Source organism: Quercus lobata, chromosome 10, assembly GCF_001633185.2.
Source record: "Quercus lobata isolate SW786 chromosome 10, ValleyOak3.0 Primary Assembly, whole genome shotgun sequence".
Taxonomy (NCBI): Eukaryota; Viridiplantae; Streptophyta; class Magnoliopsida; order Fagales; family Fagaceae; genus Quercus; species Quercus lobata.
In genome coordinates this window covers 35,444,367-35,464,636 of record NC_044913.1, presented here as the reverse complement: position 1 = coordinate 35,464,636, position 20,270 = coordinate 35,444,367, and the positions used below count along the sequence as shown (strand labels likewise).

General features: G+C 35.5%; 1 protein-coding gene across 2 annotated transcripts; it reads left to right on the top strand.

Moving 5' to 3' along the window:
• Positions 1 to 5,490: 5,490 nt before the first annotated feature.
• Positions 5,491 to 18,915, top strand: LOC115963836 (testis-expressed protein 2-like). 2 transcript variants are annotated; one of them, XM_031083024.1, is made up of 8 exons: positions 5,737 to 5,950; positions 6,432 to 6,664; positions 8,674 to 9,358; positions 9,939 to 10,284; positions 12,427 to 12,521; positions 13,485 to 13,679; positions 17,880 to 18,105; positions 18,203 to 18,321. In XM_031083024.1, the coding sequence occupies exons 1-8, from the start codon at positions 5,744 to 5,746 to the stop codon at positions 18,217 to 18,219; spliced, it is 2,004 nt and encodes a 667-aa protein (XP_030938884.1). In that variant the 5' UTR covers positions 5,737 to 5,743; the 3' UTR covers positions 18,220 to 18,321. The 2 variants fall into 2 exon arrangements, with proteins under 2 accessions (XP_030938883.1, XP_030938884.1); XM_031083023.1 differs by having other exon boundaries at positions 5,491 to 5,950; positions 17,880 to 18,915.
• The last annotated feature ends 1,355 nt before the right edge of the window (positions 18,916 to 20,270 follow it).

Here is a 20,270-nt window from a genome sequence, read left to right as displayed (position 1 = left end):
ATTAGTGAAGAAAAAGCACAAATCGGGAAAGCAGCAAATAGCACCATTGCACAAAAGTGCTGAAGTGCTTTTCAGGTTACTGTTGGAGGTTGCGCATATTTCCCATATTGCCCACTAGTTATTCTTAAAAACCCAATTTTATCCCTTTGCTTATTGTTGAGGGGAAAATTTTGATATTCCCAAATAGAATATGAGGTAGCCAAGCCGAAACTCGACGATGGGCCCTTGAAATAAAGCCTAAAGACTATCGGTGTGGTATAAGTCCGTCCAAGCAAGAGATAGAGGCTGCACCCTAACAAGAAGACAACAATAAAGCATAATAAACACGTTACTGTTGTTAGTTTGTTATATTATTAGTCCTTTTACAGCATCTTAGCTCAAATCAATCTTCCAGCGGTAAGGGTAAAATTACACTTAGTTTAGAAAAAACAGATTTAAACAATCCAATGGTCAATGATTAAATAAGTTTAGGAATGTGTTAACTCCTGGGGGGTCCTTGCATGTCTCGGTCAGGGGAGTTTATTATACTTTCAGCCATCATTACATCAATGTGGGGGAAAAGTTCAATTGTCACATATACATTATATCCTTCAACCGTAAAATAAAAAGTAAAAATTAAAGGTTCCATGGGAAGAGATAGTTTCCAGAACATTATGGCCTTCATCATAATAATACTAAACAAAGATTAAAGGCTCCATAGTTACAAATAAAAGAGGAAAAAAAAAAAGATGGAATGAAGGGAGAGAAAGATCTCTAGCTCAGTGCAGCAAGTATTAGACTAAGATTTTGGTGAGTGTGTGTTCATAAGGCATGAATGAGACAATATGGGCTATTTTGAGTGAGTGGGATGAGATTAACTCTGAGGTTAAGGCTTTTTGTGAGTAGTGGTCTGTTTGTGACTAGTTGGAGACATTTATGGGCTGTGATTGTGTGAAAGGGGAAAAGAGTATCTGAAATTAGATGAGTGTGGGCTAAAGATGATAAGTGGTGAGCTTGAGGAAAGCTAAACCACGAGCAAAGTAGCAAACAAACCAAGGGTTTCAGAGGGAGTGGCTATCTTGGTCAATTATGGGATGTTTATGGAGTAGGAAGGTGTAAGCAAGGTGGTGAATGTTGGTGTTATGGTGACTATAGGCTGAGAAAGGTTGTGAGTGAGCTCAAGCGAGCTTGGGAAGCTTAAAGAAATCAAATAAGGATTGAATTTCTGCAGAGTGTAGTCAATGACAGAAATTTTTAGAGAGGCCTCCTCCCTCTTGTGAGCTGAGGTGTGTATGTTTTTATAATGGAGCTTGAGGGAAGTATTAATTGACAAGAATCCAAAAAACATATGACTACTCAGAGGTGCTGAATTAAGGTCAGGCTTTTTTTTTTTTTTTAATCAAAAGTAGGAAAACCCATTTTAGGGGCTGCCTTGCTTCTTTAGGTAATGATGGGATTTTAGAGTGTTTTTGCATTAAATGCCAGGATTCTGGTCTGAGCTTAATTATTGTGATTAAGGTATGTATCAAGAGCGAATCCTAATGCTGCAACTGAGATTCAGACCCCTGAGAAGTAAGATTTAACACCCCCAAGCCAAGTGTCAAGCTTTAGTCTACTTCAGGGGGTTCCGCTGGAGATCCATTTATGCCCTCCAAACCACATGTTCCCAATTTTCCCCCTTTAGGATTCATGGGCTTGGTACATGAATCACGTCTTGAATGTTTTTAACATTTATAGTATCAATTTGTTGAAATTTGGTTTTAGCTCCCGTTCCGTTAGAGGTGCAATCTTGAGGAAGATTATGGAGTCCTTTCATCCTTTTGACTTCAGCTGATATGATAGCCCTTGGCCATTGTTCACGTCAGGCAGAAGGTGGCAGAAAACTGATGGGACAGTCCTTAGTCCATTCTCAAAGGCTTGGTTCCCTTGTATGAGTACCTAGTTGCTCTTTTTGGTTAGGAATGAAAGGGCTGTTTGCCCACTCTCCTTTGCCTCCTGCTGGTGTTTTTTGCTTGGGCTTGCTCACATGGGCTGAGTTGTGTGCACATGTTGCCATGGGCTTTTATTCCTCATGGACTTTTATTAGTAAATATTTTGGGGTTGTTCATAAATACTTGCAATGGGCAATTAGTTGTAATGTTTGAAACAATAGGACAAGTTTCAAAATACTTTTGTAAATAATATTTACTTTGATGAATTCCATGTTGCAATAACGTTCATGGTTTCTAATAATCGCATCATAACTTAAATGATGATCTTGTGGGTTTGAATGTTTACCATGAGTGTCGAAGGCGTATATTATGGATATCGCGATGCAAATGATGTCTATGTATTTCATGGGTTTATAACATGAAATAAATATATGTCATGGGTTTAACAATCATAACTTTCCATGGGCTTTTACAAGATGATTGCCATGGGTTTTGAGAATATATAATTCATAAATTCCATGAGCTTGTAATATTATAATAATATGTTTAAGAATTTAAAGTACTGTTCATTATCGGACTTTTAAGTGAAATAATTATGATATAGTATTTTGCCAAGTATTAATAACCTTGGGCTTTTGATAGAATACTGCCAAGTAGTTAGTTTGAGTTTTTAATAGTGTCAACGCAAGTTGGGCTTTTGATATTGCCAATGAGAATTGGGCTTTGATGTTGTTAATGAAAATTGGGCTTTAAATAGTGCTAACGTAAGTTGGGTTTTTGATGTTGCCAATGAGAATTGGATTTTGATGTTGCCAATGAGAATTGGACTTTGATGTTGCCAATGAAAATTGGGTTTTAAATAGTGCCAACGTAAGTTAGGCTTTTGATATTGCTAATGAGAATTGAGTTTTGATGTTGCCAATGAAAATTAGGCTTTGATGTTGCCAATGAAAATTGGGCTTTGGATAAATAAATTGCCATGGGTTTAAATCATGGGCTTTGATCATGGATTTGAATTCCATTGATAAAATTGTTTTGCCATGGACTTGAATCATGGGCTTCTCAAATATTGCCAAGTATAAGTATTCTTGGGTTTTAAATAGATTATGATAATAAAATTGGATAAAATATGAGTTTTCGGGCTTTTTTTGTGATATTTTATATCATAACCCAATTTAGATAATGAGATATGAAACATTTGTAATTAACATAATAATAGAGCAAAAAATATTTGAGAAAACTCAATAACTTATTAGTGGTGTTTGAAAATAAATAGGTGGTATCCAAATAAAATTAGGCGTAAAAAAAAAAAAGTACCCTAACACTTATAACACAATTTTACACGGTAAAAGTGAGCAACACAAATCAAGGATTGCAGTAGCAGCCCCAAGAACCAGAGCAGATCACAAATTTACAACTAAGATTGATCAACGGTGTAGCCCCAGGTTCCTCTCCTCTGTGAAAATTGATAAACTGAGGAGGTGACTGAAACAAATGATGAAGAAGATCTGAAGATGACAAGGGAGAAACAAGAACTTGAGGGCTCTAGCAGCACGACAAGAGAAAAGATAAAAAAAAAAAAAAAAAGGAAGATGAAGATGAAGAGAAAAGACAACGATGAGATATATGTGGTGGGAGGTTGAAGTGTGAAAAAGGAAGTTTCAAGATGTGGTCAGATATTTGTGGTGAGGGGGGGGGGGGTTAAAGAGTGAAAAAGTAAGCTTCCTTGAAGCTTCCTTGCAAAATAATAATATTAAAATAATACCAATAATATTTTTATTTTATTTTATTTCATTTTTATTATTGTTATTATTATTAAGTATTTTTTTTTTTTGAGTAAGTATTATGAAGTAGTTGATTTAAGTATGAAATAAACTCCTTTATATATACATTGTCATTTTTGGTAATTTATCACTCAAACCACCACTTTTATAAGTGCTAGCCAAACACTCAGTTTTTTCAAAAAATACTTTTAACAGTTTTTACCAAACACTCAGCTTTTATAAAAAACACTTTTTCGTACTGCACTTTTTGATAACTCCATTTTTTCAAAAAGCCCAGTTTTAAAAAGCTAAACCAAACTCACCCTGAGCCTTCTTTTGGTGGGTCTTCCTCAAAGAACAGATGGAGGTAGGTTAGCTCTAAGTTTGTAAAAGTCGGATCTTACGTAAGATCGTGGAAGGTTGGCGGGATTGTGAATCTTAAGTTCCAATTTTTTGGGGAAATAAAATAGCAAAGTTAACAAAATGTATCCAAAAAAATTACCAAATGTTTAATTAGCCACCAAGTGTCAAAACTATCATCAACACATTTGGAAAATATTTTCCATGTTCTAAGTTTCAAGTTCAAAATCCAAAATAAGTTTGCACATGACAACTAACTAAGTAGATAACTGTTTTTTTAAAAAAAAAACTAAGAACCTAACTATAATATAAAATCCAAAAGCGAAATTTGGTTAGAGAGGAGGGAGTGAGTGAGAGTGCCATTAAGTTGATTTTAGTGGCTTGGGTAATAAGTTTTTAATTTAAAATGAGGGTTTTTTTTTTAATAAAAATTTTAATTTATTTTATAGTATAGGACATATTGGGTCGTTTCTATCCATTGGGTTGATTGGATTTATTTATTTATTTTTTAAAGCCAACTCAAAGCAATTTAGGTTTTTAGTAGGATTGTTCAGGATTGGTTCAATCCTATTGACCCCACATGATTCAACTAATTTTACATAGAATCTTGAAAAATATACAATCCTATTATGATCCGAGTTGTTTTGGCCTAGTAGGATCGTAAGATTATATGATCATGCGATTCGAGTCCCGATCTTGACAACCATGGTGGTTCTCTCTAGACTCTTTTTAGTTTTTACAGAAAAAAAAAAAAAAAAAAAAATCACACAGACTCAAGTAAGTCATGTTGTAATGTAAAAATTTGCAAAAGAGTGAAATCATAGTTAAAAATGTGTTTATCTGTCATGCTTTTTTTATTTAAAAAAAAATGGTTTAAAAAAATTGATTATTATTTTTGAGTTTTATAATACATGCAATTGTGAAAAGTTTGAATATTATTATTATTATTATATAAAACTCAATTATATGATGATTGCTCTTTATCATCAGACCAAGACACCAATCAGTTTTTTGTGTAGGCAGAGATTGAACCCTAAATTTCTTATACAATCATCAGAGACTTTACTAGTTGAGCTAATTGAAACCCACGTTAGTAACTTAATATTAATAATGCAATATATAAAAATAAACCAAAATCTAAGTTTATATTGTAATTGTGTAGTTTAGATGAAGCAAAGAAACATGTAGGCTCTAGCTTGTCCTTAATTTATAATTTTGGAGGACCGCCGGTACTTGATCCAATACTGACAATAAACGATGGTTGGTCTTATTACGAGTTAATAATAAGATTAAGATTCCTCTCATCAAAAATCTTTTGAACTCCCAACACCGACAGTCCTTTCCCAGACGGTTTCTCAAAAAATAAAAAGTCCTTTCCCAGACGCGTTTTCTTTTCTCTCTCTCTGCGTGTCTGTCTGTCTCTGTCTCTCTCTCTCTCTCTCCATAGAAGAAGAAGAAGAAGAAGAGGAGGAAGAAGAATAGAATAAAAATCTATCGCAGTTTGCAGAAGCATCAGCACCTGATTCCTAATTAGAAAAATTTAATACCCCCATTAAATCATTGATTAATTATTATTTATTGATTTCACCTTTATTATCTTATCCTCTCAATTCTCTTCTCATCCAGAATAAATTTTTTTTTTTTTTTTTTTTCCAAAAAAATTGTTGATCCAAAAGTGGAAGTGGCAGTGGGCAACTAAATTTGTTGAAAATGATGGTGCTGTTTCTATGGTTGATGGTGTTCGTTGTTGGGTTTGCGGTTGGGGCGCTGACCATTTTGGGCGCAGAAGCAGTTGGAGTGTATGTCTTCATAAACCGTTTGAATAAGAAGAACCTTAAAAAACAAGCTCAGATATCACAACACTCATCCCGCGACCTTGATCTCCTCCAATCTCTCCATTTTGCTTCTAACAAAAAGGTCGGTACATCTTTCTTTCTTTCTTTCTTTCTTTATACATATAAATGTATTTTCTGGTCAGAATTGGTGGGTGACCCTTTCATTTCTTTTGTTATGCCATCTATGCTTTGATGTCAAGTAAAGAACATATATGAAAAAATTAGTACGAAATAAACAAACCCTTTACTCTACTAAACTATAATTTGGGAACTATTTTCTGCCTAATGTTTTTTTTTTTTTTTTTAATTAGTTTAAACTAAAAGTAATGGTTAAGGCTTCGCTTTTAACAAAACCATTATAACAGGTTGATAGTACTATCATGTGGTACCATTGAATACTAATATGCTGATATAACTGATGGTTAATTTTACTATCGAATTATCAAAAAAAGAAAAAGAAAATCTGACTGTGGTTTTGAAAGTGCAATTGTTTATCAAGTATGATTCTTTGTACCCTTCGTTTGTGTGTTATTTATATTTTTGAAGCTGGTGTTTGTCTGTAGGGAGCAGTATGGGTTCTGGAATCAGAAAAGGTTTCAAAAAATTTGCTGGACAAAGGACCAAAGGAGCAAAAGAGAAAGAAAGATTTCTTGGAGGTTTCCCCTGTTAAAAAGTACGCAAAAATCAAGGACCGAAAACTTATTCTGGTTGAATCGGATGGTTCCCAAATTGCTATTGAGCTTAAGGGATGCATAGTTGAAGCTGTTTCAGCAACAAGCTTATCTTCAAGAAAATGGTAGTATGGCCTTTTCCAGATCTCCTCTTTTGGGTGATATACATGATTTTCTTGGCATAGGTTAACATTTGTTAGTATCTGTTGATGGGAAATGCTTTCAATTCTTTGGGTGAAGTTCAACCTTCTGTTTTACCTGATACACGGTTCTGGTGGGTTGGGTCGTGTATCCATGGTATGCTCCCTAGGGGTGCATCCAAAGGGCCTGGGTAAGGTTCCACGCATAAAAAAAAGAAGTTTGAACCTTCTGTTTCTTTCAAAAGAGGAAGGTGTGGCAAGGACTCCTCGCTTGTACCCTCATTAAGTTTGATTATGATTTCTGTGATTTCTGCTAATTATTCATGCTTTTTCGAAGTTCTAAAAGTAAAATGAGAATCCATGCCAGCTGCTAAATCGCAATATCATGCACAACATGCTTTTTCAATCATTGTCTTTTGGAAGGTTGGCATAGGATTATTGCATAACATGCCCCTTTATCCAAGATGTGATTGGATAGTAAGTTTCACCTCCTATGCACAATTGATATCTGTTAATAGGCTACTTTTATGATCCAAGTGTCCCACATGGCTTAAGTGCAAGCTTAACTATGTGTATATAAGCTCTTGGGCACTCTCTCCTTGTAAACCATTTTTCTATCAGCCACAGTAAATATACCTGTTTTTCTAGAGATGTGACTTGCCACAATTTTTCTAAGAATTATGTGAACGTTAGAGCGTTCCTAGTTCTAAGTATGCGGATTTTTCTTCCTTGTAAAAGATGATCCAATGGAGTAGCCGAGTAGGGATATTAATATTATTTGATGGAAATTTTGACACTGATTCAACAAATTACTTAGATTAATGCTGTTGATGATAAAATTTATAGAAATAATTATTTTTCTTTTTTGTTTGAAGTTTTCTCATCAAGTTTTAATGTTCTGTAATTAATTGATATCTATAACCTATTGCTTTCAAGCATCATGGATCCAGCTTGTTAAATATTTCTTATATTCTGGTTCTTTGCAGTTACTTTTGCTTGTACTGATTAAAGAAATATATCTCTAGTTGTTAACAACTATCTCGTCACTCTGTTGCATAAAACCCATATTTTTCTTTGTGATTTCAAGAAGCACTACTTAGTTTTTAGGATATAGGCAGAGATCATCTATTTTAAAACCCTTAAAATTTCTAGTTATGCTACATGGTCAAGGATTAAATGAGAACATTCTTTTGATAAATATGATAGAATTTAAACCTAGCATTCATTCCACGATGATTGCTGATTGCTCTATACCATTAAGCTAAAGACACCAATGAGTTTCTTTTTAGCGTAGTAGGGATTTGATCTAAAGTCCCTTATACAACAATAAGAGACTTTACCTGTGGAACTAATTGGAACCCATGATTAAATGAGAACGTTTTATAATCTTGAAACCAGTACCTTATCCCTATTTAAATTTTTTGTACAAATCTTATGATTTGTGCTGCAGATGTATTTATATGACAACTAAGAATACAATTTCTTGATTTCATCATCAAGGTTGGATAAATGGAGTTGTTTCTGTGCCTATTTGAATATGAATTTTTCTTTGGAAATGCTTATGATCATGTTTCATAATTCTACCCTTTTCAGATTAATAATGAATATTAGATTACTCAAGACAAATTTAATAAATTAATTGTTGGTGCCCTTATGCCTTGAGTCAACTTTTTTTAGGTCATACTAGAGAGGCTCATTGTAATTGTTTTGGAATGTATAATGTCTGTATGCATGAGACATGAAAGATGGTTGTGCCCTGCTGATTTACATGACCCTTGTTTGGTCTGTAGGAACTCTCTGGTTTCAGGGATGTCATTTTGGAAATTAATTTTCCTTTGTATATTTGGAACATAAAAAGTTGTGACTTGTCATTTTACTTACTATGGCATTGCAATACAAAATAGTTGTGTAAACATAAATTGTCATGGATCTTGTTTATGGTATGGAAAAAGAGAAATCCTCCTTTTCTTATCATTTTCTTATGGGTATTACAGGGCCAAAAGGTTTCCCATAAAATTGGAAAGCAAGAGCTCAGTAATTTACAATGGAAGTAAAACTTTGTACTTTTATCTTGAGACTTCTTGGGAAAAGGAATCATGGTGTAAGGCCCTCCGTCTAGCTTCATGTGACAAGAAAGAAAGACTTGATTGGTTTTCCAAGTTGCAGAAGGACTTTCATAATTACTTAACAAACATAAATGCAGAATATCCTTCATTTATGAAACCCTCGATAGGGTTCTCTTCTGAGACAGTAGATCGGACAAATAGGCCTGATGGAACTTCCTCAAAGGTTAGGCTATTTTTGAAGAAAATTGCAAAGAAGACTCGGGTTGGTCAAGAAAATAAGTCAACTTTGTCTTCATTATCAGGCCATGTAGAGAGAAGGGAAAGTGAGAAAATTCGTCCGTTCCAAGAGACAGTATCAGCCACTGGCTTGGTGAATGGTGCTCCATCAGTAAAGGGATCTAATAGTGAAGAAAATATGGTTGAATCATCATCATTATCAACAATTTCAGATTCTGGAAGCCAAAGACATATTTCTGTCATCTCTGACGTAGATTCTGATGACAAGTTTTGTAATGATGAGGGCACACTCTGTTGGAATTTGTTAATTTCACGGTTCTTTTTTGATTTGAAAAGCAATTCAGAGATGAAAAGATCCATACAATCACGGGTTCAGGTCTATTCTATTCCTTTACTATGTATTTTTTCATTTTATTTGTTTGTGGTCATCATGAAGAACAATACTGTGTATTGGGGTAGGTAGACATGGTTTTGTTTCATTGCCCTTCTTATCCTCAATCTGCAGAAACTTTTGTAAATTAGTTCTCTAAGATTTTTTTTTTTTTTTTTAATAAGGGATAAACATACCTAAAATTTCAGGAATCAGAAAAGGAAAAAAATGATTTGAGGCTTCGATGTGACATGTGATATATTTTAATTTTCTTTAAAGATTGAACTACAAATTACTCTTAGTTTCATGGACCCGGGCTCTCAGTTGGATTTAACTAGACTCACCAGATTGAACCACATCTATTCCTCCTGATTTTGGAAGTGTGATGAAAGATAGAAAATAATAAGGCTAAAGAGTTGATAATATTATTGTATACATGTGATTGTGGAAATTTATTTGCTTTCCATATCATATGATTTAATCTTTAAAAAGAAAAAAAAAAGGTGCATTTTACTAGTGTGTGTTGTGGTTTTTTGCTATAATTTTTTTTTTTGCTGAATTGTTTTTTTGCTATTTGATATGATAGAGAACACTTTCCAATATGAGAACCCCCAGTTACATAGGTGATGTCATCTGCACTGACATTGATCTTGGGAATCTCCCACCTCATATTCATGGCATGAGGATTCTTCCAATGGACATGAATGAGGTATGGATGTTAGAAGTTGACATTGAATACTCTGGTGGCGCAGTATTAGACATTGAAACAAGACTTGAAGTCCATGAATTAGATTTACAGAAGGGCGTAGTGGATTCAGATACAGGATCAGGCTCTGTTGGGGATGTGTCATCAGATCTTCTTGAAGGTTTCGAGTATTTTGGAAAGCAGTTGAATCTTTCTGAAGGAACAGTAGATGAGCGAAAGGAGGAAGGTGATCCTAGTTCTGGTTAAATATTGGACTATTAGTATTTTCTATTCTCCTATTCTTTTTGGAATTTCAATACACATAATGTTGCCTTAAGTTTGAAATTTGGCGAGATTGAATAGTTCTAGCAATATAAGTTTTATAATACATTATTTATGAAGTAATTAGTTGTATCCATGAGTTGCACCTCTTGGGTAGAATGTGGTTTTATTGATGTAAACTTGTCTATCTTAATTGCATCATTATGTTAGTGTATTGTATTGTTGTAGCAAAGCTTATAAGTGGGAATTTTGCCTGTTTATTTTTAAATGTAAGTTCTCAAGGTTTGTAGGCTGTAGCATTATTTTCAACGTTTTAAGTTGGTTGCAGATAAAGGACTTGAGAAAAAGAAGAGTATGCTGTTATGTTTATTTGGGCTTTCATGAAAAACTTAATATCTCCTCCCTTTGAGTCACATCTATCCTATCTTGTCTTGTATTTGATACTTATACTCAGCATCATTTTTAACCATTAGATAAGTTTCAAGCTTTCATCCATAGTTTTATGCAGTGCTTGTGTCACAACTTAGGACATGTTTGGTAGACTGTAATAGGTGCTGTAATGTAATAATTATTCCTATGGTTTAGGAATAGAGTGAAGTTTTGGCAAGACCTGTGGTGTGGAGAGACATCTCTTGCTGTTAGATATCTGGACTTGTTCAGATTTTGCAGGAATAAGGATGCCAGTGTGGCTGAGCTTATGATGTCCACCAATGGTGTCCTCTTTTGGATGTGAGATTCGTTAGGGGTGTGCATGCTCGGGATCTAGAGGCTATGTTTGACTTCATGGAAACCATTTATGGTTCTCCTATAAGGGGGCTAGGTGAGGATAAAATGTGTTGGATTCCTAGCAAAGTTAAGGGTTTCTTGGTTAGTGATTATTATAGAATTTTAGCTGGCACCACTTTCTATGGGTTTCCTTGGAAAATTATTTGGAAGCAGAAGATTCCCTCTAGAGTAGCTTTCTTTGTTTGGATTGTTGCCTTAGGAAAATACTTGACGATTGATAATTTACGTAAAAGGAAGGTGTGGATTTTGGATTGGTGCTACATGTGTAAGAGAAATGGTGAATCGGTTGACCATCTATTCCTTCATTGTCCTTTTGCTACGGATCTATGTTCTATGGTTTTGGGTCTTTTTGGAGTAACTTGGGTTATGCCGCACACTGTTTTGGGGTTGTTATGGTGTTGGCAAGGCAGCTTTGGTCGTCATCGAAATGGTTATGTTTGGTTTATCATTTCTCATTGCTTATTGTGGTGTCTTTGGAGGGAGAGGAATAGTAGATGTTTTGAAGATACTGAGAGATCTATTCCGAACCTTAAGCTTCTCTTTTTTAGAACTTTAAGGGATTGGTTGTTTGCTTTGCAAAATAAATCTTTCCCTTCTTTTATTGATTTCCTAGACTCTTGCAATTTTTGTATTTGATTTCTTTTCCCTTGTTCACTCCCTGTGCACTAGGGTGTTCCTTTTTTATCAATATATCTTATTACTTATCAAAAAAAAAAAAAAAATTATTCCTATGGTTTAGTTATTCTTTAGTTTGGTTATGTTTTTGTTACAAGGAATAATAATTTCTTATGAATAGTTATTCTTCAAAATGAGGAATAACTATTCATCTTTAAAAGATTGTATTAGCTATTCCTTAGTAAGAGCAATAATTTCAAAACTTAATATATTTCCAAATAAACAAACTTTCCATATACCTCTAACAATTATAAAAATAAAAAATCATGAAAAATAACGCATATCTCTCTTAAATTTAAAAATAACAATTTTTAAGGAGATATAATTGTATGAATAAGAAATTTCCTAAAATAAATGTTAAGTTTCATTCTAATGTTATAACTCACAACCAAATTAATGAATAAGTTTAGTTATTACATTACAACACATTTTATTCCTAGTAATAAAGATTACAATTCCTATCGTAATTCTCATTCAGTGTACTAAATGTACTCTTACACTTCAGAAAAAAAAAAAAAAAAAAGATAATATGCAGTTCTCATCATAAATTGAGAGACAAGTAGCAATCATTTAACAGTAAACTGGTTCAAGACATCTTTATGATAAACAATGCTAATTCAAATTTTATGTTTTTATTTTTTGGCAGATGGATTAAAAAGCGGCAAGAGCACTGTACCAGCATCAACTCAAGGTTCCAGGTGGAAGTCTATTCTGAGTGCTATTGCTAGACAGGTTTCACAGGTTTGTAGACATCTTATCATGGAGTTAATCATCCAGGTTTTAAAGTTCAATAATTAGTATATCTTTTTCCCTTCTCAATATAGGTAATGTAGGAAAAATTAGGGATTTTTTGTTTAGTTGCGGTGGGTTTAGGGTTAGGAAAGAAGAAGAATTATAGAGAAGGAGAGAGAAACAGCAAAGGCCAACATGCCTATGCCTATAGCTCAAAACGCTCAATTTTATTAATCAACTCATTCTACTCCTTGAATACATTGAGCACCATATATATATAAAAGACTCTTGTACTACTAGTAATAGGGTTCCTACTACTATTAGGACTACTAATAATACCTAATAAATACTAACTTGGACCCAAAGTAAATAAACCCTAAGATACTTAAAACCCTAGAAGATTCTAGACTCAACTAAATTACCAAAATACCCTTAATTTGCAGGAATTACAGATTTGCCCCTCAATATAAAACTGACCATAACTTATAAAATAAAAACCCGAATTAAAAACTGTTTTAACCCTAAAAGACTTATACTTAGACCATTAATAGGGCACGACTTTCACTTCAATTGGACTTCACACAAGGACCCAATAAAATAATTCTTGAATAGGTGAATTTGCAAAGTGATAGCTTTAATCGTCCATGACTCCATCAATTGGTCTCTCTTTATTGGTACTGGGACATTATCTCAACATCATTTAGTATTTATGAAGAACTCAAACATGCTAAAAATTATATCAAGATTTTGTAAATTTGGGCGAGTTAGCATTTTCTCATTGGTTTTGATTATTAAAAATAGGTTGGCCTAAATAAAATACTGACTATAAGTTTTTCTGAGGGTTATCTTATGTGTTTTCTTGGCTTGCATTCCATTCTCTTCCTAAACGCCACACTTCACAGGCACATGTACAAGCAAACACTCAAGAAGATTTTGTTTATATTAGTCTTAACTTATTATTTATCATTGAAGGTGCCTCTCTCTTTGACCATAAGGGTAACATCCCTACGAGGAACGCTGCGGTTACATATAAAGCCACCTCCTTCTGATCAGCTATGGTATGCTTTTACATGTATGCCTAATATAGATTTTAACCTGGAGTCTTCTGTAGGAGAACACAAGATAACAAATGGCCATATTGCTTTATTCTTGGTCAATCGGCTAAAGGTATGGAGTTTGCTTTTGTCATTTATAAATATCCACATTTTTGGTACAAAATTTATATGCGTCTTAAATCATTTTCTTTCCATTACTTGTATGGTTGATCTTACAAAGAAAGACAAATAAACATTTGGCCATATTACTTGTTGCTTGAACGTTTTTGTTGACTCATGGAGGACATATTGTTGTGTATACTTAAATTGATGTAAGATAATGACCTCTCAAAAGGGGACTTGGTATTTGAGGAAACAAAAAATGATAGAACCTAGGAATCAAAACTTATGGTTGCTTGGAATCTTGCCTACCCTTGAAGAAAAAGGGTTCTCGTTATTCGCATGGGATTTGGCACCTCCACCTAAATTCTTGCCTACCCTCAAATCAATATTTTTTGACCCACCAAACTTGTCTTAATTACTAACTTCAACAACCACCACCATCCGAGAAGTACCTTCACTAGGTTGAAGTCACGGTTTCCTAGATCTCTTAGCCAAGGTCTTACCTTGTAATTTTAAGGAAAGATCTCCTTGGTATACCTCCAAGATTGGTGGAGTAGCAACATCATAAAGGCGAAAGTAATGGGCCGTTTCCTAGCATATAACCCAGGTTTAAGCCTAACCCGGTGTAAGTTTGAGCTCTAGGTCTAGGTTGGAAACGTAAAGTTGGGAAGAATCTCACATAAATGCCTTGTGGCGAAAAATGAGACACTCCATGGTACTCCCACAGTTCCTAACCCGAAGAGGTATTGACATAGTAGGGTCATGCCTCAATTGCCAGGCTACTCTATGAGTGAGGTACAACTTGAAATGTAAATAGTTACCTGTGTTCCCTGCTTCCTCTCTATCATGCTCACAAGTGACTTTGGTTTTGAAAACCATTAAACAGAAAGCTCATCCATCTCTGTCGCCACTTCTATTATCCTTTTCGCTAGACTGTGAATAGGGGAGACGATGTAGCCTCCAATGGCTTTGGATTAGGGGCTTGGATCAAACTCTTCAATTTTGTCAATGACGTTGTATAAATGACCTTGTTGCTTCCCTTTACTCTAGCCTCATGCTCTTAGTAGAACATAGAGGAACTCACCTTCTCTCTCACTGTTAGAACTATGCAGGCCTTTGGCTGGAGCATAGTGAGGACAATGTTCCTAAAATAAAATCTGTAGGAAACCTGAGTCACCATAAAAATCCAGCAAATAGAGACCTACAGATTGCAATATGTTGGAATGGAGCTGGTCTATAGATGTTGGTATAGAGAGAAGCCAAATATAAGGGTGCCAAGGGAACCCTCTCATGATGCCAACTTAACTTCCAAATGGAAGAGGTGGGAGAGCATAGGCAATTCTTTGGATGACTGGGAAATGCAGAGAGTGAAAGCAAAGTGGCTATTAAGGCAAACAAAGTGATGGGGGGAATTGAAACATGGCCTTTTAGGCTGATTCTTAGATGACTCTCCAAAGAAATAGTGGATCCATGTCCAGATGTTCATAGGCAATTCTTTGGATGACTGGGAAATGCAGAGAGTGAAAGCAAAGTGGCTATTAAGGCAAACAAAGTGATGGGGGAATTGAAACATGGCCTTTTAGGCTGATTCTTAGATGACTCTCCAAAGAAATAGTGGATCCATGTCCAGAATTTAATCTGTATTGTGTAGGTTGGACACAGAAAACCCCCACCACATCCATGAATTCCCTTCTCTCCCTTGTGCTACTTGTAGCCTCACGAAGGAAGTTCACTTCATCTTGCTCGTCTTGCGTTATCTCTATATTCAGCATGTTTAGGGATCCAAAGACAGGAAATTGGGCTAACTCATTGACACCTTCCAAGAGGATGTTGAACTTGCCCTGCTGTGTAAAAAAAAAGGGTTTTTGGGTTCCAATAGCCAACTAGAAAGGAGAAAGCTTAAAAGTGCTGTTTTCATACGTATATTTGGCTTAAAAGTGCCAAATACTGAAGAAAGCTTAAAAGTGCTGTTTGATGAGCCACATGGTATTAGGTAGTTGGTCAGGTAAAGGCTGACCAAGCCAATGATGTTTAGCTGGTCTTTTTCGATGATTACCCAAAGGCACTCTGCTCACTCTTCTTTATTGTGTAAAAAGCATATTTTGTAGCCAACTTACCTTTTCTATTGATTTATGCAGATTGGATTAAAAACAATTTAGTTAGCCAAAACGATATAAAGGTTTGAGTAATTAAGACAAAACTTGCTGGCATAGGAGCCATTGACAAGAGTTTGAGAATTGGGAGAGATAATGGAAAATGGGAGTGAATGGTGGGAGAATTAGGTTGCAATTGAATGGAGTTACGACATTTTGAAGTTTGAATGAAATTATAAGTTTTTTTTTTTTTTTTGGGTGGAGGGAACCGGAACACGAAGAGACTTGCATTTAATGAAGGTCATCATTACCTTATTGATGATAGTTTTAGGAAAATGAACCTCCAGCCATTATGGTGGCCCGTGTCCCACCAAGTGTCTAGTCACACTTTTTGAGGTATTGTGTGAATGCACACAAACTGCTGAACTAGATGTCCATGTGCAAAGGGCTAAATGTTTGAGATTGTCTGGCGTAACCTACTAACACGTCATTATTTGGAGACTAGCAACGTTGGGTACATTCAGCATAAATTATAATGGGCATACATTCAGCGTAAAGTATAATGGCCACATCCAAACGAATGACCCTGAGCGGTATATGACGGAATGCAGAGTCCAACATCATCAAGAACATGCTTGGTTCTTCTATGAATGAGCTTACGATGATCACTGAGTCCCATTTCCTGCACACTGGATGGCAGGGGACCAGATCCTAGCAAAGATATGCATGCTAGCCTGACCTTGAACAAGAATCAAGACACCTCTTCCCTATTAGGTTTGGCTTACAAAGGGAATGACATGAGGATAGTGGCTTGGAGTTATTATGGAAAAAATGGATGAGTTCACAGGGGAAACCATAACTGTGTATGGACCTTAATGGCAACTTACACAGTAATAGAAGCCCCTTGGTGCTAACTAGATTAATGAAAGAATGATCTTTATGCCATGTGACAATCATGCCTTTCCAGATCTGCTGACACTTGGAATTAAATCCTTAAAAAGTAATTATTTATAAAGTATTTCAAATTGTACCACTGCACATCATGGGGGACATTGGCTAGTATATATAAAGACTATTTCTTGTACTAGTAGAATTAGGACTGCTAGTTTGACTAGTAAACTAAAAATCTAAAAAAAGACTAACTTGGACTTGATGAAATTGCTAGAACTAGTACACAAATGTATGTGGTCCTGTGATCGTCCATGCAAGAGGAGGTTATGAGTATTTCATCACCTTCACATATGATATATTTGATTATGTATACCTAATGCATTGGAAGTCTGAAGGCTTTGAAAGTTCAAAGAGTTTAGGGCGGAAGCCAAAAAGCAATTAGGAAAAATGCATAAAGCCCCTTCTTTTTTTTTTGATAAGTAACGTAAGAATATTATTAATAATAGAAAAAGTGCCAAGCCGAGTACATTGGGGATGTACTATGGGGGCACAAATTAAGAAACAAAAGTACAACGATCAAGAAAAATAGGAAAAGAAAAACAAGAAAAATGAGAAAAAACCACACTCCATTCAAAGAGAGTGCGCAAGAAAAAAGACTTAATCTCCAACAAAGAACGTTCACAGCCCTCAAAACTTCTAGCATTCCTTTCACGCCAAATGCACCAAATCAAGCAATGAGGCACTAATCTCCAAACATCAATGTGACGATGTCGTGCAAACTTTCCTTGCCAAGCCTCAAACAACTCAAGAACAGTATGAGGCATAACCCATTGGACACCAAACAAGCAGAAAACCAAAGACCACAACTCCCAAGCTACGGGGCAATGAAGTAGAAGATGATCTACCGACTCCCCACATCTCTTACACATATAGCACCAGTCAAGCACTATCACACGTCTTTTACGAAGGTTGTCTGTTGTTAAGATCTTACCTAAGGAAGCCGACCAAGAAAAGAAAGCCACCCTTGGAGGAACCTTTGATTTCCATATCATTCTCCATGGGAATGAAACAAGAGTAGGAGGGTAGAAATAGCTATAAAATCCTCTAACCAAGACTGAAGCTATAAAATCCTCCCAAGCCCCTTCACTTTTGATTAAAGTTTAGTTTTGCTGAAATAACAAAATCAGGTAGAATGAACGAATAATGCTAATTTGCTTCTCATGTAGGCAGCAATTAAGGAAAGCCTAGTGCTTCCAAACAGTGAAAGTGTATGCATGCCCTGGATGATATCAGAAAAGGACGACTGGGTACCAAGGAAGGTTGCTCCATTCTTATGGCTTAACCAAGAAGTGAATAATGGCCCCACCACCGTGCGTGAATCAATCAGCTCCCACCCCAGTGAAGGAAAAACCAAGACTGAAGCTAGCAAGGGAACCTCTAGTGATCCCGAAAGTAAGCATCAAAAACCCAAGAGTCCTACATCCACCAGTGAATCCTCTGATGGATTAGCAATTTCGACAAGTTCCACTAATTTGTTATCACATAGCAGAACCCTTCAAGAATTGAGCACCCCTTTGCTGGGGAATGATGAACCACAAGAAAGTTGCAAGCAGGCAGAGGAATCACCATCTAGCTCTATGATTTTATTTGAGAAACAGGACAGTACTACTGATGATGATGATTTGAAGCCAAGGAGAATGGGGAGAAGAGCAAGGATGTTTGATTTAGGGAAGAAGGTGGGTGAGAAATTTGAGGAAAAGAGGCGTCACATTGAAGAAAAGGGCAGGCACATTGTTGAGAAGATGCGAGGACCATGAAATAACCAGATCAAGGAGAGACTGCTCCTTGTAACATATGGAATTGGCAGGAAATACCATTGTTCAATGGATGAATGTCAGGTATCAGGTATTTGTTGCTTTGATGGAAATTAGTTTCTAACATCCCTTGAATATAGAAGTTCCATCTATTTTTCTTGCCTGCAGGACTAGGATTGTTGTATATGGATCCTGCAGATGTTTCAACTACTGATTAGGTCCTATTGTAATGCAGAATAAAATAGGAATATAGTAGAGAAATATTACATAAGCATATATGGCTTTACTTTGTAAGGAATAGATCTTTGACGTGAAATATGAATATACGTTCAGAGTTATTCCTCTCAAAAAATGACCTTCAATCTTATAGATCATTGAGACCTGCACTATATACCAAAACAAAGTTTCTTGTATTGTTGCATAACCATTTTAGGTCCTTTTGGCAGTCTCTTTTTGTCTCTAGCTTTTTGCTTAAATTCACTTTTTGTCTTATCTTTTACCAAATAAACAAATAAATTCACTATTTTGAAATAATCTAATTAATTTTTTTTCCTTCTTTTCTTTTCATTCACTTTCTTTTAATATCTTTTTAAATAATAAATGGGAACTTCATTAAGCTTCCATTTAATAGACGCTGATCAAGAAAAATAGCTGAGTACAGGAAATAATCAGGATGCGCATAAATGTTCATCTATTATCAGCAAACGACAAGCCATTTATGGTCTGTATTTCTCAGCCACCTTTAAGTTGATGTAACATGGTAATCCTAGCTGCTTGTGTTGGATAGTACTAGATCAATTGCATTTGAAAAAGTGCATGTAATCATCCAACAACAGGCATCTGATTCTGTTGCTTTGTGGCAGTTGGTTTTATCTTTCACAATTGTTAGACGGAAGAGAATGAATTGTCTGAATTTTGCTCATGAACTTGTCCATTAATACCAACCATTTACATATATTATTGTTGGAATTTGCCAAGTGCCTTGTATCTCAATAGCATTACTTGATCTCCTTTATGAGGAGAACCAGAATTTGAACCTCTCTCTGCTACTTGTAATGGCTGATTTTTATTTTATTTTAAATAAAAAACATATATTATTGGAATTTGCTAGTGGCTAGGTACATATTTTTGGGTATGTCTTGTTGGGTAGCAAATGCGACCTCTCCTTAAAATGGGGCCATAGAAGTCTATGAGCAGGAAAATGAATCTTATGAGATGGTCTCATGAGATCTTTCTCTAACAACAAATGTAGGTCTCACAGGTGTGGGTCTCTCACATGCTATGAGAATGGGTGTATCATGAAAATACCCTCTCAGGCCTCTCTGGAGGCCCTTAGGGGAGGGTAAAGTAGAAAGACTAGAACCAATAAAGTTGTATTAAGATGATGATAAAAGTAACTCTTATGTAATGTTTGTGTTTTGTATTGTTTTTGCCATATTGTCTTACAAACCAAGCGAGAAGTTGTCAGTAGTATATGGAATGCTACATGTTACAATACAAACGCATCCTTGTTCTCGTATGGCACCTCCAATGCAGCTCAGCCCAATCCTCAAGAAATGCTAGCCAAAGAATATACATCATCTGAGTGTAGTAACAGAGAGTGGTGCCCAAAAGGGAAAGGATGAATGCTACAGTCACCATGATATCTCAATCCTCAGGAATCTCTGAAGGTTGAGATAGGCAGTACCCTTAGGACATTTAAGGGAGCCAAAGGTTTAAAAGTCTCCTAATCATTGTGTGGTCGGAGTATACCTTAAAAATATGAAATCTGTCTTGGACTGGGTGCCCCTGATCTTTAAGGAG